Source organism: Pipistrellus hanaki (genome assembly GCF_964339955.1).
Source record: "Pipistrellus hanaki genome assembly, chromosome: 2".
NCBI lineage: Eukaryota > Metazoa > Chordata > Mammalia > Chiroptera > Vespertilionidae > Pipistrellus > Pipistrellus hanaki.
Genome location: NC_140504.1, coordinates 19,658,385 through 19,684,553, shown reverse-complemented (window position 1 = coordinate 19,684,553; position 26,169 = coordinate 19,658,385). Strand labels below are relative to the sequence as shown.

General features: G+C 39.9%; 1 protein-coding gene across 2 annotated transcripts in view; it reads left to right on the top strand.

Moving 5' to 3' along the window:
- VEPH1 (ventricular zone expressed PH domain containing 1) overlaps window positions 1–26,169 on the top strand; it is a 189,089-nt gene that overhangs the window by 6,020 nt on the left and 156,900 nt on the right. For both annotated transcript variants that reach the window (XM_084876013.1, XM_084876014.1), the window contains exons 2-4: window positions 4,116–4,410; window positions 14,137–14,352; window positions 24,404–24,578. In XM_084876013.1, coding sequence (XP_084732139.1) covers window positions 4,273–4,410; window positions 14,137–14,352; window positions 24,404–24,578 — 529 coding nt within the window. In that variant the 5' untranslated portion in view covers window positions 4,116–4,272. The remainder of the gene's footprint in view (window positions 1–4,115; window positions 4,411–14,136; window positions 14,353–24,403; window positions 24,579–26,169) is intronic.

Below are 26,169 nucleotides of genomic sequence, written 5' to 3'. Positions count from 1 at the left end.
GGAAGGATCGGAGCGTGTGCATATATGTGCATATATGTGTATGTGTGCTTATGTGTATGGTGGGTGCCTCTGTGTGCAAGCGAATAGGCCATGGGGCAATGCCATTGAGAAGGCTGGTGGGTTCCCTAGAAGATGAGGTGGAATTTGATCTGGCTCTGACTTTCTCTGCTGTGGCAAAGAGACCAGACACTTGAGAGAAACATTGACCTGAGCTGCTGAAAAATAAATAACGTGTGTCTTGCTGATCCTTATCGAGGAAAGGATGGTGTAGTGTAGCATGTGGGATGCACTTTAAATGAGGACTGATGGGAAGGGAGGCAGCTGAATAATGATCACACACGGTCACGTATACAGCTGAACACAGCCCCGAGTGGGCTTTGTCGTGGGAGGCCAGGTGCCTTCTTCCCCCCAACTCTGCAGCTTACTCTCCATCTCCCTGGGCTGGCTATTTTCCTCTCTGAACATCATTTTCTCATCACATGGAATTGTCATGAGAATGAAGTGACTTTGTCTTTGGGAAGTCCTTGAAGTAGTACCTGACACATGTATAACACCCATTAAGCATCAACTGTTGGTCATTATTTGTCATTATTTGACAAAGAATTCTTTTAAGTGTTCGAAGCTTTGACCTTCAAAATTATCTGATGAGATAGAGTAGGCATGGATTAGCCCCATTTTGCAGATCAAGAAACTGAAGCTCAAGGAAGGGAAAAGCATGAGCCAAATGTCTCATAACCACCAAGTGGACAGTCTGGGACTTGAACCTCAGATAAGAAATTGATTTAGTATGTATTTAGGACACATGTATTAGAATGAAGCATATTCTAAAAGGTTTGGCTCAAACACTATTTCCTCCACAAAGCCATTGCTTGTCATCTTTCCCTAGGACAGATCTCTCTTTCCCTTGTAGTTCCTTTTACAGTACACAGGAACCTTTTCTCTGGGCCATCCCTGCATTGGAGAATGCTTGGTATAAGTCTCATCCGCCCCATCCCCACCCTAGATGTGTGAACATCTTCATGTGCAGCTGTGTGTTGAATAATAATGCTTGACACGTGATGGACATTCAAGAGTAACAGCTGAAGGTGGAAGTGCGAATGGGGCTTTGTGTCAGCTGTCAGTGTGGGTGCTCCTCTCCCCGCTGGTATTTCTGCTACGTCTCAGAGGTTGGGCAGCTGCATCTGATTTAGGAAGTGCCAGATATTGACCAAGAAGCTGACTGGTCAAGGCAAAGTCATTTCCATCCAGTGTCTTATTTTCCTGAATATTATTTCTCTGAGACTTTGTCACTATAAATGTCTAAAGGGGGCGCAGACTGTGTTAAGGAGAAAATTCAGGGGGAAACACGTCCCAATTTTTCTTGTAGATATTTTAATTCACCTTTCCACATTTGCCAGGGTGCAAACTTCTCTATAGGACTCTCACCCCTCTCTCTCTTTTCCCCTCTCCCTAAACCTTCCCTACCAGTCTCCTCCATTTATCTTCCTCTATGCTTCTCTTCCTTAAAGTTCATACTCACATTCTATGACTCTCTTGCTCTCTGATTAGCCTAAACCCCAGAGCACAGATGGGCAGGGATGTAGGGTCAATGCAGGAGGAAAGAGGAGTTCATTTTCTTAAGATTCTATCCACCTCTTCACCCTCAAATGTTACTAATGCTCTGAGGGCCTTTATTTCTAATAGCAGCCTCAAAAGGAATCAAGATACCACAATGGATATGAACTTGGAATTTAGCACTCTGGACCCAAAATCTAGCTCCCCAGTTTACTAGCTGTGTGGCTTGGGCAAGTTATTTAATGCCTTGGCTTCCTCACCTGCCATATAGTCATTTATCAAGGTTATAATCCTCATATAGTTATTATTGATGTTAAATGAGTTAAAGTTTACAAAGCATCTGGAACAGTACCTGACACATAGACAAGCATGTGCAGTATAAATATTGGGTGTCATTTTTCTAAAGATGGCAGGTAGGTAAAAGTTGCATGTAGGCAATATTAGCCTTTGAATCTCTTCAATGGCCTATGAATTGCATCTTTTGGAATACTACTGAGGATGTATTTGGCTTGAGAGACCATATTGCATAGAAAGTATGTGTCTTTAAACTTTCAAGTTGCATTCAGCATAGAGAGGTGCTCCCACAGTGATAGCTCAGAAGGGATGTCTGAGATGGCCCAGGAAGCAACTGGCTCCCCCAGTCCTTTTCACACTCTTTCTGTGAAGCACATGCAGGGTAAAATGATTGGCAGAATTGCCTATTGCTTATATTAAACTAGAGGCCTGGTGCATAAAATTTGTGCACGGGATGGGGGTGTCCCTCAGCCCATCCTGCACCCTCTCCAATCTGGGATCCCTCAAGGAATGTCCAACTGTCCATTTAGACCCAATCCAGTCGGACATCCCTCTCACAATCCAGGACTGCTGGCTCCCAACTGCTCGCCTACCTGCCTTCTGATTGCCCCTAACCATTTCTGCCTGCCAGCCTGATCACCCCCTAACCATGCCCATGCCAGCCTGATTGATGTCTAACTGCTCCCCTGTCAGCCTGTTTGCCCTAACTTCCCTCTTCTACAGGCCTGGTCCCTCCCAATTGCCCTCCCCTGCTGGTCATTTTGTTGGGCCATTTTTGTCCACATGCGGCCATTTTTGTCCACATGGGGCAGCCATCTTTGACCACATGGGGGCAGCCATCTTGTGTGTTGTAGTGATGGTCAATTTGCATTATCACTCCTTTATTAGATAAGATAAATCACTGCCATTCTTACTCTCAGTGCATGTGGCTACATTTGTAAGTTAGTTTCATTATGAGATGACTACACTGTAAATCCTGGGGAAAGCCCACTAGCTTGGATTTAGGAAAACAGCACTGTTACAGTTACCAGGGGGCCTTGGTGAAGTCATTCAACTTCCCTGATCATTAAATAATGGCTAAGATCTCTGCAGTGCAATTAGTCTGTGATTTTAATAGGCCCAGAAGGGAGCTGACGAGAATAGTCAGATATTTAATTTGTGCCATTTCCCTACTATCTTTGGGCTGCTAATAGAATGAGAAGTATAGTGGGACTTTTATTATTTCTGCTGTGGAAATAGAGGGAGGATTGCCTGATCCCAAAACCCTGCTCCTTCAGCCTGCATTGAAATGTTATCTTCAAGATCACTGCTCAAGATCATGTTCACATTCTGTCCAAGTTTATCTGGCCACACACTCCTAGGAAGAGTCCTTTATGTCACTGCTACTTGTTCAGAGAGGAAATAAGAATAGGGCAAGTACTGAGGTCATCTTCTGGAGTGAGGGTTCGGGCAGCTTCTGTGGTTAATCTAGCAGAGACACCCAGACAGGAGGAGAAGTATTTGTTCCCATGTCCAGGAAAAGAGAGGAAACCAGGCAGTGGGTCTATGTTCTTCCTTTCCTTGCCTTGCTCTTTTCTGTTTGGTTTCCATGGGAATCTGTTGATGGGAATTCTGGCAAGTGTTGGGCATCTTTGTTACTTATCTACTCCTTTCTCTGTGGCATGGGGGGAAAAAAGGAGAAGTACTGTACATAGAAAGAAGAAAAATAAGTGTGCGATTTATGTTGCCTTTTTACGGCTGAAGTTAAATTCTGGATAAAGCTAATAATTTTTCCAAGACGTTTGAGAGAGAAATGAGGAAAGATCTCATATGAAGATATCAAACCGGAATCTGTTAGTCTATGCCAGTGATTTTCAGCCCATGTGTCACGATAACTTTTAAAACACTCAATACCAGGCTCATTAGTCAGGGGCACTGATCTCTTTTCCCTTAGATTGTTAACAAAAAAACAAAACAAAAAAACAATGACAACAGCCAACATAATAATAGCTGTCCTGTGTTAATGAATCAAATTATACCTGTTTTTTGTAAGATCAGTAAAAAAACTATTTTATTTTTTTTTTTGGTATGCCACAGAATTTTAGTAAATAGTGTATGTATGCCACGAGATGAGAAGGCTTGAAAATCCCTTCTCTATGCACATTTCCAAAGGTCTTCCCCCCCCCTCCCCCCCCCCCCCCCCCGCTCCCTCTCTGGGCACCAAGTTCACATTCTGAGGTCATGTTTTTCCACTAATGGCTGCATTGTGTCATTTGTTTCTCTTGCAGAGAGTGTCAAAGAAGACCTCAAAGTCTGGAGAAAAATGATCTTTCAAGGAATACAAAGCATACCTCCTGCTCCATGTTTTTGCCGTACTAACCTCTGCTAACTGGGACGCATGGCCCTGGGCCTACAGAAAGCCAACTGACTGTCAAACTCCGCACCATGCATCACCTGTTCAGACTGGTCTTGGGACAAAAAGATCTTTCACGAGCCGGAGACCTCTTCTCCTTGGAGGACTCTGAGATTGAAGACAGCCTGACAGAAGCTCTGGAGCAAATTAAGATAATTAGCTCATCTTCTGTAAGTAAATGAATTTTCAGACTAGACCTCCATTCAGACTAGAAAGGATCTATTCTAGAGCCAATTGATTGAATCAGTCCTGGTGGGGGGAGGATCTTTGTGGGGAAAAGAGGAAGGATCACTGATGTGGATCTCTCTTGACTCTGCTCTGTGGTTTGGTTGGCATCTAAGAAATAAAACCAGCAAAGTCATGGACTTGGGAACTGCCAGGCTGCCTTTGCCCACTCAGGGAGACCAGAACTCCGGAAATTGCAGACCAGGGTGCAAAAGGTTTTTCTAAGGTTTATTCTATATCCCTGGAATGACATGAGGAGGAGAGGGAACAAATCCGGGGGAAAGCAGACCTGCCAAGCTGCACGCCAGCATTAGTAAACAAAGCAGGTGTGCAGAGGAGGCTGAATAATGAAAGAAGGCAGATGACACCTCCTGCCATGCAGGTAATATGAGACAAGGACAACCATCACTCTGCTGTCAGAAGTGACAGTTGCCCAGGGCTTGTTAACACAGATTCTCTCTGCTTCTATATCATCTCAGGCTTGGTTGTTTTCTTTTCCTTTGCTCTTTTTTCTACATTCCCCCACCCTCAGCATTTAGTTTACCTCCCTAATTATTAGCCCCCAGTGGGATCAGGCAAATTTAAACTTTCCATCACCCCTCCCATTCCTTTGTTTCTCCTCAATGTCAAGATGATATATTCTGAAAGTACTTCCCCAAGGGGGTGGATGTGGAGTGCCTGGTGTGCTTTGATCTTGGCCTTCCTGATCACGCTTGGACCCTTCATGAGCCTGGTCCCATTTCAAAGGCCAAGGCCACCAAGCATCCTCTCGAACAGCCTTCCAGCTCAACACAGCCTTTGCCAACACGTGGCATAAACACCCACGGGGCAGAGGAAAGAGACAGGACTCAAGCCACAAAATACAAAATTAGCAAATGTGTACACACTTCAGAAATAAAAGCTTTCTTCCATGTTACAAAGAAGAAATGTTTGAAGGCCGTGCTAGCAACCAGCTCAGTTTCCTCCTCAAGCTGTCAGCATGTTCTCTTGCTGGTGGCCATTAACATGCCACATTCCCCCGGTGACCAGTGAAGTCACTGCCCAAACACGCTTCTTTTCTCAGGTAATGCCTTTGACAGCAATTATGTGTCCACATTTTTTTCCAGAACATTAATCAACTTAGTCTGGCTCAAAACACTGACTATTCCTGGTACATTTCCACTTTCTGGGTAAGATTTATGTGCTATTTCCAACAGCCCCATTCATCACACACCTCTGGAAATAAATTGGGTGAATATGCCACTGATTTTCATCTAATCTAATAATATATGTATATACAGTTAATAATATATATACCTTTATATATAAATATAAATATAGACATTTCTAACAAATATTATCTTATTTATAATAGCTATTGGATACAATAAATACATGGTATATATCCACATTCCCTGAAACCCATTTCCACTAGAGGTCACTGGTGTCAGGGATTTGCTGTGGTTGCTTCCTTCACCAATTGCTTTGTTTCACGGATGTTAAATTCATATATTAGGACTGTGTGCTCTGTCTGTCATGTGTCCCACTGTCTCATCAAGGGCACTGTCCATCCTTTAAGCCCTCCAGTCAGCCATCCTACCAGACCTGCAAGTCTATCAGTCAATAGTTCTCCTGTATTCTTCATCTACTAACTTCTTTCATATCTCACTTCTTCCCTGTCCCTATCTGTAACCATGGCATAGAGCAGATGGTGGCAGAATAATAATAATAATAATAATAATCATTTTTTAGAGGGATCATGGAGATCAATTCAATTTTTAAATGCAACAACCACTCAGATCAACCCAATATTTACATTTCCTAATCAATCCAAGTTATAAATATAACTATTAGTGGAATTCCTTCTCCCTTTCTGCTCCTTTATCAGCCAGTTCTGATTTCATTATTCCTTTAATGATTTCTAGTGGACTCTAGTTCTTAGTGATTACTTCCTTCTAAAAAGACATAATTGCCCCTTTGCATTATATATTGTCCTCACAGAAAATCATCTACTCATATAACCTCAAGTGCAGTCTCTACATGAGGGAATCCCAAGTCTATGTTATTAGGCTTGACAGTTCTCCCTAAGCTTCAAGCTCATACTATTGTAATTGATATCCAGGACCTCAAAATCAATATGTCTTAATTCAAAGTTATCATCTTTCATTTTTCTAGTTCTCCAGGTTTGAAACCTTTTTCTCACTCTCCTCTTGCCCTGTGAGTTCTGCAGAAATTGCCATAGGAATTCCATCTCCTCTTCTCCTTTTCCTTTCCTGCTGCTATCACCCTGGCTCAGGCCTTCAAAACAACAGACCTTTTCCACCCCCACTCCCTTGGTCCTGCCTTTCTCTAGTATTTTTCTACCAACAACCACCAGATCAAACTGCCTATACCAGGTTTTATTACATGTCTCTCCATTGTTCAAAACTTATCCATGATGCTTCAGTACCCATGACATTCTATGACCAATGCCAATGATCAGTCCACTGAACCACCATACCTATTCTATGGCTCACTTCACCGTTAGCTGTATTCCATCCTTTATGATCCGTTCTTTCCTAATGACTCTTGGTCTCAGTAATCAATTCCACTTCTCAGTTTCTTGTTAGAAACATAGAACTAGAAGGGACCTTCTAAATCATCATTTCCAACTGCCTTCCAGAACAGAAGTTTCTTCTCTAGGATTTCTAACAAGTAGGTGGCCTTTCCTTCTGGACCTGCAAAGATGAGGACATAGTAGGTTCTGATATTTTTCCTGCTTCTCAACATTCTTTTCATAAATTTCCCAGTTCCATTGCATACAGCCTGGATGGAGCCTTCGGCCAATGTTCCCTACCTTGCCTTTGCCTGAGGAGGAGGGGGGAAAGAAGTGGGAACATCTGACCCAAACTATAACAATTAGAATTTCTTTCCCAGTAATTCTGGGAGGCAGGGAGGACAGGTATCAGCACGGAGTGATTTATCATGATGATGGTGCCCTCAAGAAACATTTTTTTTTGTTCCTGCTCCTCTATCACCATATCTGCTTTGGTCACTGCCCTTCCCAGGCCAGAGAGTGCAGCTTTACTTCAAATCTGTGAGCCACCTTATAGCTTATGATTATTTTACTACAGCTATCTAGACTTTTTCTGTTGCTTATTACCACGAAATCCTAACTGACAAAAAGAGAGCTGTTTACTGTTCAAAGGGTTAGTGTGTTTCTCCTTTCAGCCCGATGAAATCTTATTCTTGTTTTTCTTTTTCTATCACTTGTGCTTCCTCCCCACCCCACATCTCCAACAATCAAAAGAATCTAATGTCTGCTCCTACAAGAACTTTACACATATGACAGTGGGTATCAGTCTCACTTCTGGCTTCTCTCTTCCCAGCTAAACATCCTTGGTGCCCTCATGTTTTCCTATGACAAGGAAGGGGCAGGTCTATGACAGGGAAAGGCTATTTCACCTCACATTTCCAGTCTCAGGTCTGGAAACTCAATTTTGTCAGTACACGAGAAATGTTATCCAAATCATGCTATCCAAATGCAAGTATAAATTAGAATGCTGACTTACTGATTTTCGATGTAAAATAAAACTCATGTCAGTTAGAATTCTTGTGTGCTCCATGCTGTTCTCTCCCAAGTCTATTCACCCAATCTTCCACTGGATAAGGAATGTTATTGGTTAGATTTCTTCCTCCTCTGTTATAATTACATTTTATTCTACCTCCCTGAGATCATATCTCAATCACCTGTGAAGTCACCCATTCTCATAGAGCATCTTGGGTGTGCCCAGTATCTGGCTAATTCCACTTAAATGCATGGATTTTGCTGATGTTGTTTAATTCTTAAAGGACAATCCTGTCTTCAAATTCTTGGAGGATGCCTCATTGTAGCTCCTAAGTACTGCCTAAATTCTCAACATTCTGGTTACGCTCCGCTGGAATCTTCCTAATTTATTAATATAATGTATCATTGTCCAATATTTGGACCACTTGCTTAGAACAATTGCTAATACCATTCAGACACTCTATTTCTAAAATTTCTTTTCAATAATAGCATCACATGGTTGGCCACATTTATACTGTGATGAGCCAAAATTCTCAAATTGAATCAAGACTTGTAATTGGATAACTTGAAAACAAAATGTAAGTGAATTATGTCACATTTTAAACCATTGCAATAATATGCGTGTTTTCAGCCGAGACCAGTTTTGCTCAGTGGATAGAGCATCGGTCTGCAGACTGAAAGGTCCCAGGTTCGATTCCGGTCAAGGGCATGTACATTGGTTGCGGGCACATCCCCAGTGGGGGGAGGGGGGGGTGCAGGAGGCAGCTGGTCGATGTTTCTCTCTCATTGACGTTTCTAGCTCTCTATCCCTCTCCCTTCCTTTCTGTGGAAAAACAATAAAATATAAAATAAATAAATAAATAAATAAATATGCGTGTTTTCAGGCCCTTCTTCCAGGATACCCATACCTTTCTAAAATTCATGATTCTTGTCCAATATACTAGTTACATTCCCAGCTTTGTAGATCTGAAAACTCAGTAAGCAAGCCTCCAATCCTTCTTCTAGAGTCACTCACAAGCCCTAGCTGGTTTGTCTCCATGGATAGAATATTGGCTTGCAGACCAAAGGGTCCCGGGTTCAGTTCTGGTCCTGGGCATGTACCTTGGTTGCAGGTTCTCCCTGGCCAGGGCCCTGATCAGGGCTCATGTAGGAGGCAACCAATTGATGTGTTTCTCTCTGTCTTTCCCTCTCTCTTCCACTCTCCCTAAAAAGTCAATGGAGCCCAGCTGGCATGGCTCAGTGGTTGAGCATTGACCTGTTAACCAGAATGTCATGGTTTAATTCCTGGTCAGGGTACATGCCTAGGTTGCAGGTTTAATCCCTAATATGGGACGTGCAAGAAGCAGCCAATCAATGATTCTCATCATTGATGTTTCTATCTCTCTCTCCCTCTCTGGAATCAATTTAAAAATTTCAATGGAAAAATATCCTCTGGTGAGGATTTACAAAAAATTTTAAAATAAATAAATAAATAAATAAATATCATGATTCTGTCCAATATATTAGGTACATTCCTAGCTTTGTAGATCTGAAAACTCAGTAAGCAAGACTCCATTTCTTCTTCTAAAGTCACTCACAAAGTAATTGGAACTTACTAGATTCTATTCTGTAGTTCATGCCCTCTTTTTGTAGTTCATGCTCTCCAAAACACTGATGGAAACTATTTTGTCCTTATTATTTGATTTGAAAGTGTAACTTTGCACTAAAAATTCTCTCCAATGTGACTTTAAGCTTCGTCCTTTCATTTCCAGTCCTTTCTGGAATACCTTTACCTAATAATTACTTCTGCTACCTTGGCTCTCCTCCCAGACTACTTCAGATGAGATTGTCTCCTTACCCACTCATCCCCTTCCCCGCCCTACCCCCACCTTTCCCATGATGTTCACCCAGGCCTGCCTAATTGTTCCACCACCTTCCAGTTCTCTTTAACATTTAATAGCAATAAAAAATGTTAGGTACTCAAAAATCACCCAATTTAAGTAATTAGATAACATTTAAAATCACTCGCATAATAACCTCTAATCCATTTCTCCTCCCTTTCCTCCCAAAGGTAATAAATATCCTGATTGTGGTATTTATTTGTGCATGTTTTTATCTGTTTGCTACATGGTCATGATTCAAAAATCACTTATAGTATTATATTTCATGTTTTTAAACTTTATATAAATACCATTACAAGCTCAACGTTATGTTTTTGAGGTTTAGCTCTGTCACTGCATGTAGATCCAATTCATTTGTTTTCAGTGGAATAGAGAATTCCACTGCATGGCTGTGCCAGTTTGTGTATCCATTCTTCGTTTGATGGACTTTTATCATCTAAACAGGGCTACAGTGAACATTCTTATGGTTAGCAAATTTGGCAAGTGTACTAGTATGTCTAGTGTACACAGCTCGGGGTGAAACCACTGGTTTGGAGGTTTTGAATGTTTTCTACTTTCTGATGTCCCACCAAATTGATCTCCAAAGTGGTTACACCAATTTACACTCCCATCAGCCATGAATAACAGTTCCAGTGGCCTCACCAGCGCTTGCGTTTAGGAGATTTTTTAAGTTTTTGTTAATTTAAGTGAAACAGAGTCTGATTATCATTAAAAGTTGCAATCCCCTCATTATTAGTGTAGTTATCATTTAAAAAATAACTTGATTTGCGATTTGTCATTTGGCTTTCCCTCTCCATAAAGCACTTATTTATGATTGAGCTTTGTTTTTCTTCTCATTTTTCTATTGAAATTTAAAAATATGTAGTTTTTCTTATTAATTTGAGGGACTTTTTTATATTCTTATACTAATCCTTTGTCACTTATGCTTCTCTTACTCCAAATGTAGCTTGCATTTCACTTTTTATTATAATAAATATTAATATCTGGTAGGACAAGTATTCCAATCCCTTCTTTAAAATTGCTTTGATTTGGTTTTGTTTTTTTTTAAACAATTTTGTATTAGGTTTCTCAAGTTTCATGATAGATTCTGTCATACCTTGATTGGAATTTCATTTTCTATAGATTAATTTAAACAAGATTAATATCATTATCACATAATCTTCTTATCTGTAGATCTTGTATACCTACCCAATTATTTAGCATTTCTTAAGAATCTTTCAATAAAGTTTTATTCTTTTCTTAAGAATCTTAAGAGGCTTACACATCTTTTTTATTATTTTTTAAATTTTTTTATTACATCTTTCTTAAATTTATAAGTATTATATTTTTAGCTGAGATTATAAATGGCATCCTTTTTAAAAATTGTATTTCACAAGTATATTTTAAGGTGATTATAACAGGAATGGCATTTGTGTAGTGGTCTTGTATCCAGTAGACTCATTCAGCTCTCTTATTAATACTAATAATTTGTCTATATTTTTTCTATTTATTCAACAAATAAACTTTAAAAATAGAAAGTATCTTGATTTTAAACATTCTTGTTAATTTTATTGGTCAAATTTATTATATCCTCAATAGATTAATGTTTGCTTGAAATGTCAACTAATAAGAGAAATGTTTTAAAAATTCCCACTATATTATTATTAATTTCTCCTTGTACTTTTGGCAAGATTGCTTTATGAATCTGGAAGCTTTATAATTATCTCCATATAAGTTTAGTGTTGCTTTTCCTTAGAGAAATTTTTCTTTTATTATCATATACTAAACATTATTATTCTATATGATATAAAACATTTAAAAATAAATAAAACATTTTGCATTTTCTTGCTTTGGGCCATAAAATTTTATATCAAAAATAAGGAAATAAAAACAAGAAACTAAACTATATTCTTGCTCTTATCTCTTTTGTGTGAAATAGCTTAGGAAATTGTAGCTGACACTATATATTGTACCATGAGATATATAAGAAATATAGTTATAATACAAAAATATTTCCAAAAAACTATGAGAATGATTTGAAAAGTTATCAAAATTATTAAGAGTGGGGCTAATCATTTGGGTACAAAATAAATACAAAGAAACAACTGTAGGTTGACTTAATCAGCAATAACTAAAAGTTCTAATGAGGAAAAAAACAAAGATTTTGCTAACAGCAACTATAAAAACATAAAATACACCAGTAAACATATAAAAGTTTGTGAAGCTTAGATGAAGAGAATAGCTAAATGAGTATTGTAAAAGAATTGAGAAATGGAACAAAAAGACGGCCTTGAAATGAACCTGATGTATATGAAACAATTATTGAAAATGATTATTCAGTAAACAATGTTGGGAGAACTTGATTAGCTTTTCAGACAATGTACATATTTGCTTACTTCCATAAATATGAAATAGATTTAAGAGTTAAATGAATAGCTAAGAGATTAATTTTTAAAATACCAAATGTTAAATGTTTTCACATATTTTTAATCTAGAAAAAATATGGGTGAAATTTTATGAAACTTTTGATAAGAAAACTTGAGTAAAAAGAAAAGCTGCTATAGAAGTAACAGGAAGAAAGGAACATTTGCCTGTGCTTGGGGTGCCTCTGCCAAGTACGTGAGCAGTTGACGATCTTGGGCAAGGAGACGGGTGAAAGGGAGACTACTTATCACTGTGAACTCTTTCTTTGCTTCTTTTGAATTTTTGTACCATGTCCATAGATTTCATTTTCAAAAAGTATTAATAATTTAAACAACTTAACTTTCCCCTTTAAAAAAATGAAAATCAATAAAGCCACAAAATGATTGACAGAGTTGAATACTCAGCATGTCAACAAAGAGCAGCAAAAAAATAAATAAAATCTAAAAATACTGAAGCATGGAGACACATTCGCAAGCCATATGCCAAATGTTGACTTGATATCCTTGATAGAAAAAGATATTGCTCTAAGGGAGGTCCAAAACTAATGAAGTCATCTGAAGAAAAATAGACATCAGATACAGTGGGCAATTCCTAAAGGAGGAAATACAAATGGCCAATAAACATGACAAAATATTTAATCTCCCTTCCTATCGAGGAAATTCCAAGCAAAATAGCAATTAGATATTGTTTTTCACTGGTTGCATTAGCAAAACTTAAGAATACTTTGCTCTTGCAAAGGTACAATAGGCAGAGCATGTTTTCACCCAGCTGATGAGCGTATAAATCTGTAAGACCTTTCTGGAAAATAATTCCGCAGAGTGTATCATGAGCTTTAAAAATATTCCTCAGAAATGTCCACTTCTGGAGAATCTAGGCTAGAAGTAATCTAGAGTGTGGAGAGGGCTTCATGCTGGCTGCTGGGTAGAGTGTTGTCCTGATGTGCCAACATTGTAGGTTTGATCCCATCCTGATCAGGGCACTTACAAGATTCAACCAATAAATGCATAAATAAGTGGAACAACAAATCAATGTTTATCTCTGTGTGTCTCCCTTCTTCTCTCTCTCTCAAATCTTAAAATATATATATTTTAAAAAGAGAAAGATAGCTTTGTGTATAAGATGATTACTGCAGCAGCAGTGGTAATGGTATAAAATAGTTGTGAGAGCTAGAACTTGCAGTGGGCTAGAAAGCCCCATCACTTCCTATCTGATGGCTCACTGTTCTATTATGCTTGCAGTTCTGTCAGTCCACCATGGAGTTCCCAGTCATGCCTATTTCCAACTTAAACCAGTGTGCCTGTTTTTCACATGTAGATGTTTTGAAGAATCATATCATATTTCTCAATAAAGATGATTGGTAGTTGAGGGAGAATTAAAACAGAACAACAGCAGTGGGAAAAGTTAAATTGGATTTGGAAGTTATCTGGATTGAAAAAGAGAAAGATGACATGATGTGTTCTATTGTGTACACAGAGAGAAAGCTTATGAGAAGAAGTTGGAAGGTAACTTGAAACATTTCACCCAAGTTATTGAAATGTCCGAGCAAAAAATAATGGACTTAGACACTGAAATAGCTTGAAGATTAAACCCACTTGCGAGTGAATAACTAAGTTCCTTTGGACTCTCACTGCTCCCTGTCTGTGCGTCTGTGACACATGGGTCTGCTCCATTTGAGCACGTTTCCAACTCTGCCTCTTCCTCAAGAGTCCCAACTTGGAAAAAGGAGGCCCTGGTGGTATCGGGCCTTACCTCCAGGCACACTGTGTGGCCCCCCTGTTTGCTAAATGACTCAGTATGTGTTTTGTCGGACCTTCGAGGGATTATTTTCCATAGTATTTACATGGAGGTTTTCTTCCCAATAGGATTATCAAACCAATAACAATGACCAGGCCGTGGTTGAGATCTGCATCACAAGAATCACCACAGCCATCAGAGAGACAGAGTCCATTGAAAAGCACGCGAAGGCCCTCGTAGGGCTCTGGGACTCCTGCCTGGAGCACAACCTGAGACCCTCCGGGAAAGACGAAGACACCCCCCATGCAAAAATCGCCTCTGATATCATGAGCTGCATTTTACAGGTACGTTGGTATTTAACATCATGCCTATTTGATACTGGCTTGGCAGTTTGGGTGAACATGGGATGGCTCTGAACCAAGAGCCAGTGTTCCGTAGTGTTTGGATACCGTCAAAAGATACCGCAAAGCGCCGAAACCAGTTTGGCTCAATAGATAGAGCTTCGGCTTGGGGACTGAAAGGTCCCGGGTTCGATTCTGGTCAAGGGCATGTACCTTGGTTGCGGGCACATCCTCAGTAGGGGGTGTGCAGGAGGCAGCTGATCGATGACTCTCTCTCATGGATGTTTCTAACTCTCTATCTCTCTCCCTTCCTCTCTGTACAAAATCAATAAAATATATAAAAAAAAAAAAAAGATACCACAAAGCATAAATAACTAAGCTCAATAATTAAGCCAGACAGATTGGTCATTAATTAACCAAGAAGGTTCTATGAAGCCCCTGTGAGTTGGGAGAGATAAGACACATACATATCTGAAGCTAACAATAAAGCAATGTGTGCTAAGATTTGAATGAGTAATATTGAAAATGCAGAAAAGAAGACCCCTTTCATCCAAGGAGACCAAAGAGGGAGTGGACTCTGAGTTGAGGGACAATGAGCTTGGAATATGTGGAGAGAATTGTCATTTTTAAGTGTATTTCTTTTTTTTATTTATCTTTATTGTTGAAAGTATTACAGATGTCCCCCATATTTCTCCACTGACTCCCTGCACTCTGCACACCCCACCTCCAAGCCTTCACCACACTATTGTCTATGTCCATGGATTATGCACATATGCATACCAGTTCTTTGGTTAATCTCTTCCCATCCCTCCACCCCCTCCTTGCCTTCCCCCTGAGATTCATCAGTCTGTTCCATGCTTCTACATCTCTAGATCTATTTTGTTCATCAGTTTATTTTAATTATTCATAATAATAATATTAACCTGTTCTGATCATATTCAAATTCTCTCTTCTGGCATAAATATCAACTTGGAATTTTGGCTCAGCCACAAAACAATTATGCGAGATGGAAATGTTGGGCAAGACACTTAACTTTCTAAGCCACAGTTTCCGCCCCCGTAAAATGCAGATGAAGCAACATTGTCTATGACACATTTTACCAACCAGTGATGTTGATGGATGCTCCTCAAAAGAGAATTATTGATCAAATAAGTTGGTAAACACTGAATTCAGTCTTTCCCTTTTGAGCTACCATATGCTTCATAGTATATTAAAGTCTTCAGAAAGTCCTGCAATAAAGAAATCTGGTTAACGGATTAGTACAGCCTTTTCCACTGTGATTCAACCATGAAACTTTCTCCCCTAACCCTACCCGAACATAATGTATATGAGTAGCCCTCAGAACTTTGGTTTCACTAAGCACGGTTCAAGAACATCTCATTGTGTTAAAGTGTCTAGCACTGTGTGTAGCAGCTACTATTAGTTTCATTCCTTCTTCTTCTACTTTTTCTCACAGTTGTCTATGCTTAACTGGAGCATATTTCATATTTCACATTTAATCCAGGGGCTGGTGAACTGAACAAAAGACTCTACACACACTATCACACTGGTTTTTCTGGTGTTTTTTTTTTGTTTTGTTTTTGTTTTTGATGGTTTGTCTTTTTTTATCTTTAGAGTTAGGGATGGGAGGAGAGGAAATGGGAATTTCATGTATAATGAGAGATGAATATTGCTTGGATATAATAACAAAGATTGAATATTTGGTTACCTTGAATATGTTATTGACATACATCAGAAACATATTATTTTACTCCAAAGTGCTACTCCAAGGTTATTCACACAGAAAGCAGCTGCATTTTTCAGCTCCCACTGCCATTTCTAAACCATAGACACTAGCACAGTGACACCCAACAGAAACCAAATGCAGGCCACAAACATGAGCCACCGATGCCTCTGGAAATTTTCTAGTGGCCACATTAAAAAGTACAAGGAAACACATGACATTGATTTGATAATATATTTTCCTTAACTCAATATATCCAAAATATTATTATTTCAGTATGCAATCAATATAAATAATAGTGAGACAGTTTACTTTTCTATGCTAAGTGTTATAAATCCGATGTGTGTTTTAGCACCTCTTACTTTGGAGGACTCCCCTTTCAGGTGCTCAGCAGCTTCATATGGGTAGTGGCTCCTGGGGTCGCCAGTTCTAGAGAGTCAGGAAGATTTTCTGCATGGAGATCACGTTTGGAAAGGGTTATGGACAATAAGCAGGAGTTTCACCAAATAGAAAAGGTGAAGTAAGAGGACATTCCAAGCAGGGGGAAAAGGGAAGAAACAAACAAAAAACAAAAAAACAGCTTGTGCAAAAGTCCAGATCTGTGAAATAAGACCAAGGTTGGAAGAGCAGGCTTCCCTTCCAAGTGCCCTAAATTCTAATAAATAAATAAAATGTTTCATTCTGGGTAAGGGGTTAGGTCTTCTACTTCAAAGTTGGGGGTAGGATGGGAAAGAGGAAGCAAATGCTTCTGAGAAATAAAAATGCCGAACTCACTGCTGGTCAATGACTCAGTGACTCTGTAAATGAGTTTATAAGATTGTTGAGTGTAGGGACCCAAGGACAAGCACTGATATTTTGGGAAAGCGATAAAGAGAAGAACAAAGGGATAGGCCTCGTGGTTGAGAGGGACAAGAGATACCAGCCTGTAAAGACAGTGTGGGGACAGGGTGTCCTGGATGTGCCCTCCAAGGAGGCAGAAGGCTTTGTAAAGGGCAGCGGGGAACCTAAAGGCAGACTTGCCTTTCAGCAAAGGTCATGATTTGTCCAGGCCATTCCTGGGGATGTGACCCCAGAAAGTCAGCCCAGGAAGCAAAGCAAGACTGTGGTGACAGCACTGGCAGTTAGCATTCATCCAATTTTAAGGAGAACTATTTGGCCTTCAATGAATGCCAAAAATATGATTTTTATCCTACTTGTAATTCGGGTTCTTGTGGGAACCATGTATAAATCCAAATGACTCATATTCTGTTCTGGTGTGTGTGTGTGTGTGTGTGTGTGTGTGTGTGTGTGTTTCGGTAAAATAAAGAGTGAATCAACTTTCAAAAGACAACCTTACAATTTTTAGCTTTCACAATAATTATAATAAAAAAAGAGTAATTTTCTCTCCATCCACTTCATCTCCCCAAACAAGCAATCCCTGCAGCAGGCGAGGGCCCACCAGTTCTTTCCATGTGCTTAACTATTCCACTTGTTTTTTGTTTTTTGTTTTTCTGGCCATTTCATTGTCATTTCAAATTTAAATATGTTCACTCACACACAAAGACTTTCTGTCTTATTTTCCCCAAAATTGCCTTTTTCGATCTTGTTCCTATCTACCCCAAAAGACCATTTTTTATTCCTCTTTTAATGGGTATTATAGGGGGTGGACAAAAGTGGATTGTACAAATAAGTAATACAATAATTAGTAAGTAATAATAGAAGAACAAACTCTGTGTTTTGTACATTCACAACTGTCAACCTACTTTGGCCAACCCCTGAATCAAATTCTTTTTCTTTGTCCCTAAATTTATGAATTTACCACATTAACCTTAAAATGATATAAAATTCCAAAACTCACTTTTTGGACATTCCTCAATATAAAATTCGTACAGTTGTGCAGCATGTACTTCTGGGTTCTGCTATCTCTTGCCTTGAGTGATACGCTTTCACCAACCCACCCTGAGACCTTAGACGAGGCTCTCAATCTGTCATCTAGAAAATAAAAGATGAGCCAGATTGAAATTCTGATTCCCTTAGGACAGTGGTCAGCAAACTCATTAGTAACAGAGCCAAATATCAACAGTACAACGATCGAAATTTCTTTTGAGAGCCAAATTTTTTTAACTTAAACTTCTTCTAATGCCACTTCTTCAAAATAGACTTGCCCAGACCATGGTATTTTGTGGAAGAGCCACACTCAAGGGGCCAAAGAACCGTATGTGGCTCTCGAGCCGCAGTTTGCCGACCACAGCTTTAGGAGATGCTGAGAGGTAGAATAGCAAAGAGCCTTAGAGCTTAAGGGCCTTAGAGTCAGATGCTCTTGGTCTTACATAAATGAGAGAAAACTTATTTTAGCTCTCTAAACCTCTGTGCTGCCAACTGTAAGATGGGCATAACAACTTTGTTGCTCCCAAAGAACATCTTTTATTATAAAAGCCACCTCCCTGTGTGGTCTAGCCACTCTCTGGAAGTGCCTATTTCAAACCAGATTTCTATGACCTTGTTTTTATATAGGATTGGCCAATGCCTATTTCTTTGCCCCTTGAAAAGTCATGAAGGGGAAGACACCCTCCACATTAGATTCTTGGATAAATCCAAATCTGGAGAGGGTTGGAAAAAATTAAAATGCACCTTAGGGAGGTTATAACCATTGCCATGGCTGATGTGCTAGAATGAGATTCTAGAGCAGTTACAGCCTCTTCTCTAATCAAATCTCAAGCAGAGCTGTTGTCAAGTTAGCTCTGTATTTCATCTCTCTCATCTTTGCTCATGCTGTTGATGAGCCTTATCGAGAGGAAGATTGCCCAAGGAGATTATCTGGAGGGAAGAATCTGAATAACCCCCAAATCTTACTGTCAGTTGTCTTATTTCTTCTTAGTTATGTTATGTGAAGATTCAAAATTCGTCCCTGATTGGCATTGCATGCAAAATGCTTTGGATAGTTTTGAGAGCATTTCCAATGCAACTCTTAGGGCAGGACTGGTTATGCTGGTTTAGAAGTTTATCCAATAGGCAACCCAGCTCTATTATTTACTTGCAGTGTGATCTTGAGCAAATTATTATTTTTTGTCCTTCATTGTATCATCGGTGAAATGCAGATGATGAGTAATTGCAACGTAAGTTTGTTGTGAGGATTAAATGAGTAGACATTTAAAAAAACAGACATAAAATCTTTAGGACACAGAAAGTGCTGCATGAGTATTGACTTTGGTGTCATCATACGCATCATCTGCAGAACACTCTAAAACAGCACCTTCTAAAAGGCTGTTAATTTAATTACTTGTTTTAGCCTTTGTTCATTGCCTAGGTCCCCCTCCCCAAAAGATAAGTTCTGTTTTATTCCCTAATGTAGTCCCAGCACTTAGGACAAGTGAATGGCACATAGACTGTGCTCAAAATAATATTTTTTAAATGAATGAGTGAGTGAACAAATGAACAAATAGTTTAAGAGACATGGCAGTTGCCCTTCCTTCAGAGTGGGCCATGGTACTTATTTCTCAATTAGTGCCACATGAAACAGTGGCATGAAATGAAAGGAGACTGGGACATCCACCCTCCCCAGGTTCCTGAGACCCGCTCTCATTGTGTATCAGAAAATATACTGGGAAAACTTAGGCGTATGTGCCATCTAGATTTTACAAGGCTGTGCTACTAATGGCCAAGCATTTTTTTAATGTAAATTCAAATTTAGTTTGACTATCTAATCATTGATGCTGGATGAATAACCATAAAATAACTATTTTAATAAATGATGTTTGCTATTTCTTGAGACTGTTCTTTTACGGCTCCTACTTGAATTCAAGGCCAAAGAGCTTTTCGGTTGCTATCATTTCAGATAAATATCTCTTCTACTTAGCTTTATTCTTTTCAATCTTAAAACACTGGGAAATGTTCCCAAAGTACATTTTCAAGAGGAAAATCGCCACCAAAAGCTCAAATTTGTGCTAATCTAGTTAGGAAATACAATTCTTGGCATCTGTAGAACAAGGGCCTCTTGTTTTGCTTCTCCAGGCAGATATAACTGTCCCTGTGAACATGTCTTTATTTCTACTCTGAATTTCACTGACTCTATTCCCTGAGTACTGGACACTGAGTTGTGTGTAAGATGATACACATACCAGCCTGTTCTCGTCTGCACTGAGGGGCAAGATCTAGCGTAGGCTCTGGCATTAACAGCTGCTGCTAAAGTGGTTTATTTGTCTGAGTATTCATAGGCCTTTCTTGGCATGTGAGCCATTAGCATTCCTGTGCTCCAAAGAATCTTAGTGATAAAACCATTTCAAGGGCCTGCGATCGACTGCTTTAGCAACTCCTTTTGCTTCACCTGAGAGCAAAGCTCAGCTGTCGGAAGGAGGTTGGATAGTACCTGTCAGGTCCTAGGGCCTGTGTCTGGCCAGCCTTATCTTGGCCTCCCAGCTCCTCACTCAGATCCTGTTGCTGTCAGCAGTGCCCCTGGCTTCGTGATACATTAGGAACCGTCTAGACACTGTTTAGAGATTGTGAGCCTTTGGTCACAATTTCTTAGTGTTTACACAAAAGATTTGCTCTTTGCTTAATGTTTCCCTTCTCCTATCATTTAAGAAGTTTCCAGATGACCTATGAGGGGGAGGAACAGAAAAATTAAGTGTATTAAAGTTGTTTTGTGTGTGTGTGTGTGTGTGTGTGTGTGTGTTTGTTTTTTTGTTTTGTTTTGTGTGTGTATGTGTGTGTGTGTGTGTGTGTGTGTGTGTGTGTTAAATAATGATATTATACAGTTTTCAGGGAATTTTATACATTTCCCTTGGAACTATGCTTTAAAAACTTTAACAGCTCCCCACTCTTTTTCTCAAGAATGCCTAGAATTGTGGTAAAAAGAATATGAACAAATTGGCTAAGACATCATGTTATTTCATTGTTGCTGACAAGTGTCAGTCCATGTCCAAGGTGCGAAAATGTTAGTTGCTGATAATACTGAATTTCCTGGACCTTTCCCTGTGCCTGTGTTCACAATTAGTTGGAAGCACCTGAGCTGTACTTCCCAATGCTGCCAACTGTGGTTTCTCAGCAAGTTGCAGGTAAAGTGCTTAGGGGCATAATCCTTTAATCATTAGAGTCTAATGGAAGACGTGGACTTCTCTAGCTGCAAATTATCCTTGGCTAAGGACTCAGAGCAGATAAAGAAGACTTAGGTCTGCAGTTCATTATAGGAGAGCTCTGAGAAGAATAGCCTGATTATGTTCTACTCTCAAAATGAGGGCTTTGTTCGGCCATCACAGGGACAAAGATGTGTCACCTAAAAGTTAAAATTAGCAATAGTCTACGCAGAATGGAGAAATTGGCTGTCTATGGGGACAACCCAAGAAATTATATAAGTAAGATGAGATGTTTGGAAAACATCCAATGCTCTAATTGAGGTAATATTAATATAACCTCAAGGAAACAGGGATAAAATATTATAAATGAGAAAATGGACACATAAATTGGCCTTTCTAAACACTACATGTCTGAAGGTTAAGTCAACAACAAAAGAGGATGCTCTGCAGAGGATCATTGATTTGGCACATTTATCCAGCTCTGCCCAGGGGGTAGAGATTGAATCTGATGAACAGGAAAGCTCCAGTCACTAGAGATGGTGATTTGGCTATAGTGCAGAAACGTTATTTTAGTTAGGTTTCACATGGTCTAGATCAGTGGTTGGTAAACTGCAAGCCACAGTTGCCGCTCTGTTGATACTGAGGGATATTTCATCTAGACCAGTGGTTAATAAGCTTGCCAACCACTGGTCAAGATGAAATATCCCTCAGTATCTTTCTTTGTTCCCATCTGATCTTGTGCGCATGAGTGAAAATTTTGGTTAGTAATCTGGTTTCTGATTTCTAATAATGTAAAAAGGTTACCCTATGTGTGACCTGGAAGACACCCTTATGTGGATGAATATATTGGCCTGACTGATTATGCACCAGGCTTTTGTAAATCCTTTGATAAAAGTTAGTGTCAGTGGATCCAAGAATTCTGTGTGGCTGATCATGCACACACCCAGAATTCCAAAGCTAACATGAGAGGAACAGCCAGCCTCTCAAGGAGGCCTCATAGTTCATCCATCATACCAGTATGACCTAGCCCAATCAGGCCCAATTAAATTCACCAAGAGGGGAGACACTAGATAAAGGCAGAGCCTAGTATCAGAGAAGTAAGGCTGCTGGCCGTGGTCTTGATAGTTATATAGTGTTGGGAACTCTTAAGACGTTAGGACAGAGACCCAGTAAGTGCAACTGCTCTATAGGCATGATTTGTCACCAAGGAACGGTGTCAGAGCATTCAGTATGGCTGACTTCATGGTGGAATGTCAGATTATGTTGTTGAATATCTATTGTCTCTGTTCAGAAGTCAGATTGACCCTTGAGTCTGAAAAATGGGTGAAACTACAAGAAGAGATTAAGGGTTTAGAAGGTCTATTTTTGTTTCTAGGGACTGGGTGAGGAAAGTAAAGCTTAAGCACAAGAGACTTAACTGGTTCACATTAAGAAATTTAGGGCTAGAACTGGCCAAAGGTACAATCTAACGCATGGGGCTCAAATGATATCATCCAGGACCTGGTTTTTCTTAACTTGTCTCTCTGATAGGACCATATTGCCTTGAATGTCAAACAAATCTGAGGTCACAAGAAGGTAGCAGCTACTCCACTATGCATTCTCAATACCTTGAACCCTTCAGAAAATAGAATCTGTTTCACAGAGCCCTTAATGGTTCCTTAATTATATTGAATAACTTGCTCATCCCTGAACCCATCATTTGGACCAGGAAAAATGTAAATTTCTGAGTCTGAGTCATTTGACAATCCTTGAAGTCAAGGGCAGAATGTCTGCATTAGAAGTACCTGAGATGGTGGCTGTAGAAGCTGGAATCTGCTAAGACGTGTGTATCAACTCACTTGTCCAAACAACCATCTGTGAAAATGAATGGCACAGGGGTGCTGGGCTCACACTGGGCCATCACTGTCCATGGATGATGCCAGCAAGAGGGAAGATGCCACCCCTCCTCCTTTCCTACCACATTATGTTCTCAATGACAACTATAACATGTTTTTCATTAGTCATTCAATTTGACAAACATCCACCATAAACCCAGAATTGTGGGTGGTATTAGAGAGGATAATTCAATGTGGAAAGATATAGCACTTTTAATGTTAGCAGTTTGAGAAAAACAACCACTTTTTATTTCTAATATAATATAAAGTCAGCTTCCCAAAGACATGTATAAATAGAAAGTTTTGCTTTATATTTACCCTAAGGGGTAGAATGCTCAGAATGGTTGATGGTAGTGAAGACATACCATACACTTTTAAGAAAATAACTTGTATTTTTCAAACATTATTCTCAAATTAGGTCATTAATTTGATAAAATTATTATGTGTAAGATACTGATGTTCAATGACAAAGTAAATCAAGAAGATAATTATTTTAGGATCAAATTTGCTTTATATTTTAGTCTTCTGTTCATTCATTTTTTTTCTTCTGAATTTCATTAACTGAAACTTCAGTTTTTAAGATACAGTTAGAAAGCAATTTCTTCAGCATCAATCTGATGTTACTCTCTCATCAATGATTCCTGATCATCCTAATAATGATCAATTAGAAACTCCTTTTATCATTATACCCGTTTACCTCCACAGTCCCTTCTCTCACCTCCCAATTTTTCCACATGTACCACACTCCAGCCATACTGAATGATTTACAGTTACCCAAATGCACAACCTCTCTCACCCCTGTGCCTCCAGGTGTGCTTTTCCTTCTGTTCACCCTTTTTCTTGCCACCATCCAGCCATCTCTTATTCATCCACTAGATCTCAACTAAGACATCACCCCCTCCATGAGTCTTTCCAGACACCACCTGCAACACTGGGTTAGGTGCTTCTTCTTTGCTTGATTAGTACCTTACACTTTGCCTATCGTGACTCTCATTAGCCTATTTCTGTGGTTGGCAAACTGCGGCTCGCGAGCCACATGGGGCTTTTCGGCCCCTTGAGTCTGGCTCTTCCACAAAATACCACGGCCTGGGAGAGTCTATTTTGGAGAAGTGGCGTTAGATGTTTAAGTTTAAAAAATTTGGCTCTCAAAAGAAATTTCAATCATTGTACTGTTGATATTTGGCTCTGTTGACTAATGAGTTTGCCGACCACTGGCCTATGCTATATATTGCCTGTTTGCCCTTAAGTCTCCCTAATAAGGACAAGAATTCCCAAATTCAATGAAAGCGGGGTGGAAGCCTTTGTTTTAATGCCTGCACTTTGAGAGCTTAGCTCAAGAAATATTTCTTGGGTGAATAAATAAATAATGAGCCTCTTGCCATATGTTGTTTTCTGCATTTCCTCAGAATTACAACCGGCCCCCTGTGATGGCACTAGCCATCCCCATTGCGGTGAAATTCCTCCACAGAAGCAACAAGGAACTGTGCAGAAATATGTCCAACTACTTGTCCCTGGCTGCCATCACCAAGGCGGATCTCCTGGCTGATCACACAGAAGTTATAGTGAAGAGCATACTCCAAGGTATGATGTGACGGCTGAGCTTGGGGACATGTGTTAGGAGTCTGTTTTCAGTGTGTGGAAAGTGAGACCAAGAGCACTGAGAGGTTCCTTAGAGTCCCTGCTTTACCACTAGTTGTCTTGTGAACATGGGTAAGGTTACGTGGGCTGGCTGCATCTGTGTCTCTTCACTGGACAGATGAATTATTTGGGCTCATTAGATATATTATATGCTTCCATCTCTACATTTCTCAGTTTGGAGAACTGTTTTCTATGCTTCTGCTCACCTTGTCCATCTACCAACCAGGCTAAGCCTGTCTGTCTGTACTGTTCTCGGTGGCAGATGGAAAACCTCTTCTTCCTTTGGTTTCCAAAAGCAAGAAATGTTAGCTAAAATACACCAGGAAATGTGTAAAGACTTCTTAAATGTGAACGTTATTGGGGGTTGATTTGTGTTAAATGCTATCACAAAAACTCAAACCAGGACACCACTGTTAACCGTTTTACATTTGAATGAAAGAGATCAAGGTTAGTCCAGTCAAAATATTGTCTTTGTCTTGTGTTTTTTTCCTTTGCTTTCAGATCTATCAGAAACCATGTTTGTTTTTTATTTGGGATAAGAGAAGAATACATGCTATTATTTGATATGTACCAAATTGTCCCCAGTGCCCATTAATAAAACTGTGTGAGGTCCATGAGTATCTTGGCCTACATGTCCCTTCCTACATGTTCATGTTGAATGTCAACCCCCTGCAAAATGCTTCTAGAAAAAGTATTTCCCAGAGTCCCCAAGGGAGCCCTACATGTGCTCTCTTTCTGCGGTGCCCAGCCAGGCCACAAGCCTCTGCTGCTGTCCTCTCCATGCTTCCTGACAGGGCCTGCTGTGGTGGTGTCCACCGCCACCACCCTGAGCCCAGCAAACTCCGTGGCTGCTGCCCTCAAGGCCCCAGGAACAGCCTCCATTCCACACTGCCCTGCCTGACTGTCCTTTTGTGCTGCTCCTCTTCAAGGTCAGGAGGCATGAGCCCTCAGCCCACTAATTCCATGTGGCAGGATCGGGGAGTCACTATTTGGTAGAGAGGCCCCAGAGCAGGGCTGTTTGGCTCTCAGTACCAAGCTGTGTGACCAAGTCTATAGACTGGTCAACAGACAGTGCTGTTTTGTCTAAAACTGTCTCTTCTCTGGGCTCCACTATGGACCCAAGAGCTGGACTAACAAAAATATTAGTTCTCCAGTTCTCAAAATACCTATCACCCACCAAGGACTGAGTTTCTGTTTATTGTACGAAACATTCCTAAGAAGAGTTTTTAGGACCCCCCACCCACACACACACACACACACACACACACACACACACACACACCCAGACATCTGACCAGCTTCCCCAGTGGTCTATCAGGTGTCCAGATATGTCTGAACCCAGGCCATGGCAGTGGAAGTTTATCACCCTCCCTGTGCTACATCTAAAGATTTGTCATTGATATTGCTAGTCAGTATCATTCTCTTGGTCACAGGATTGAATGCTAATTTCACTTTATACATATTAAATTCGCTCAAAGCCCAGAAAAGCAATTATGATTTTTTTTAACCACCTTGGTTATATATTTGGAACAGA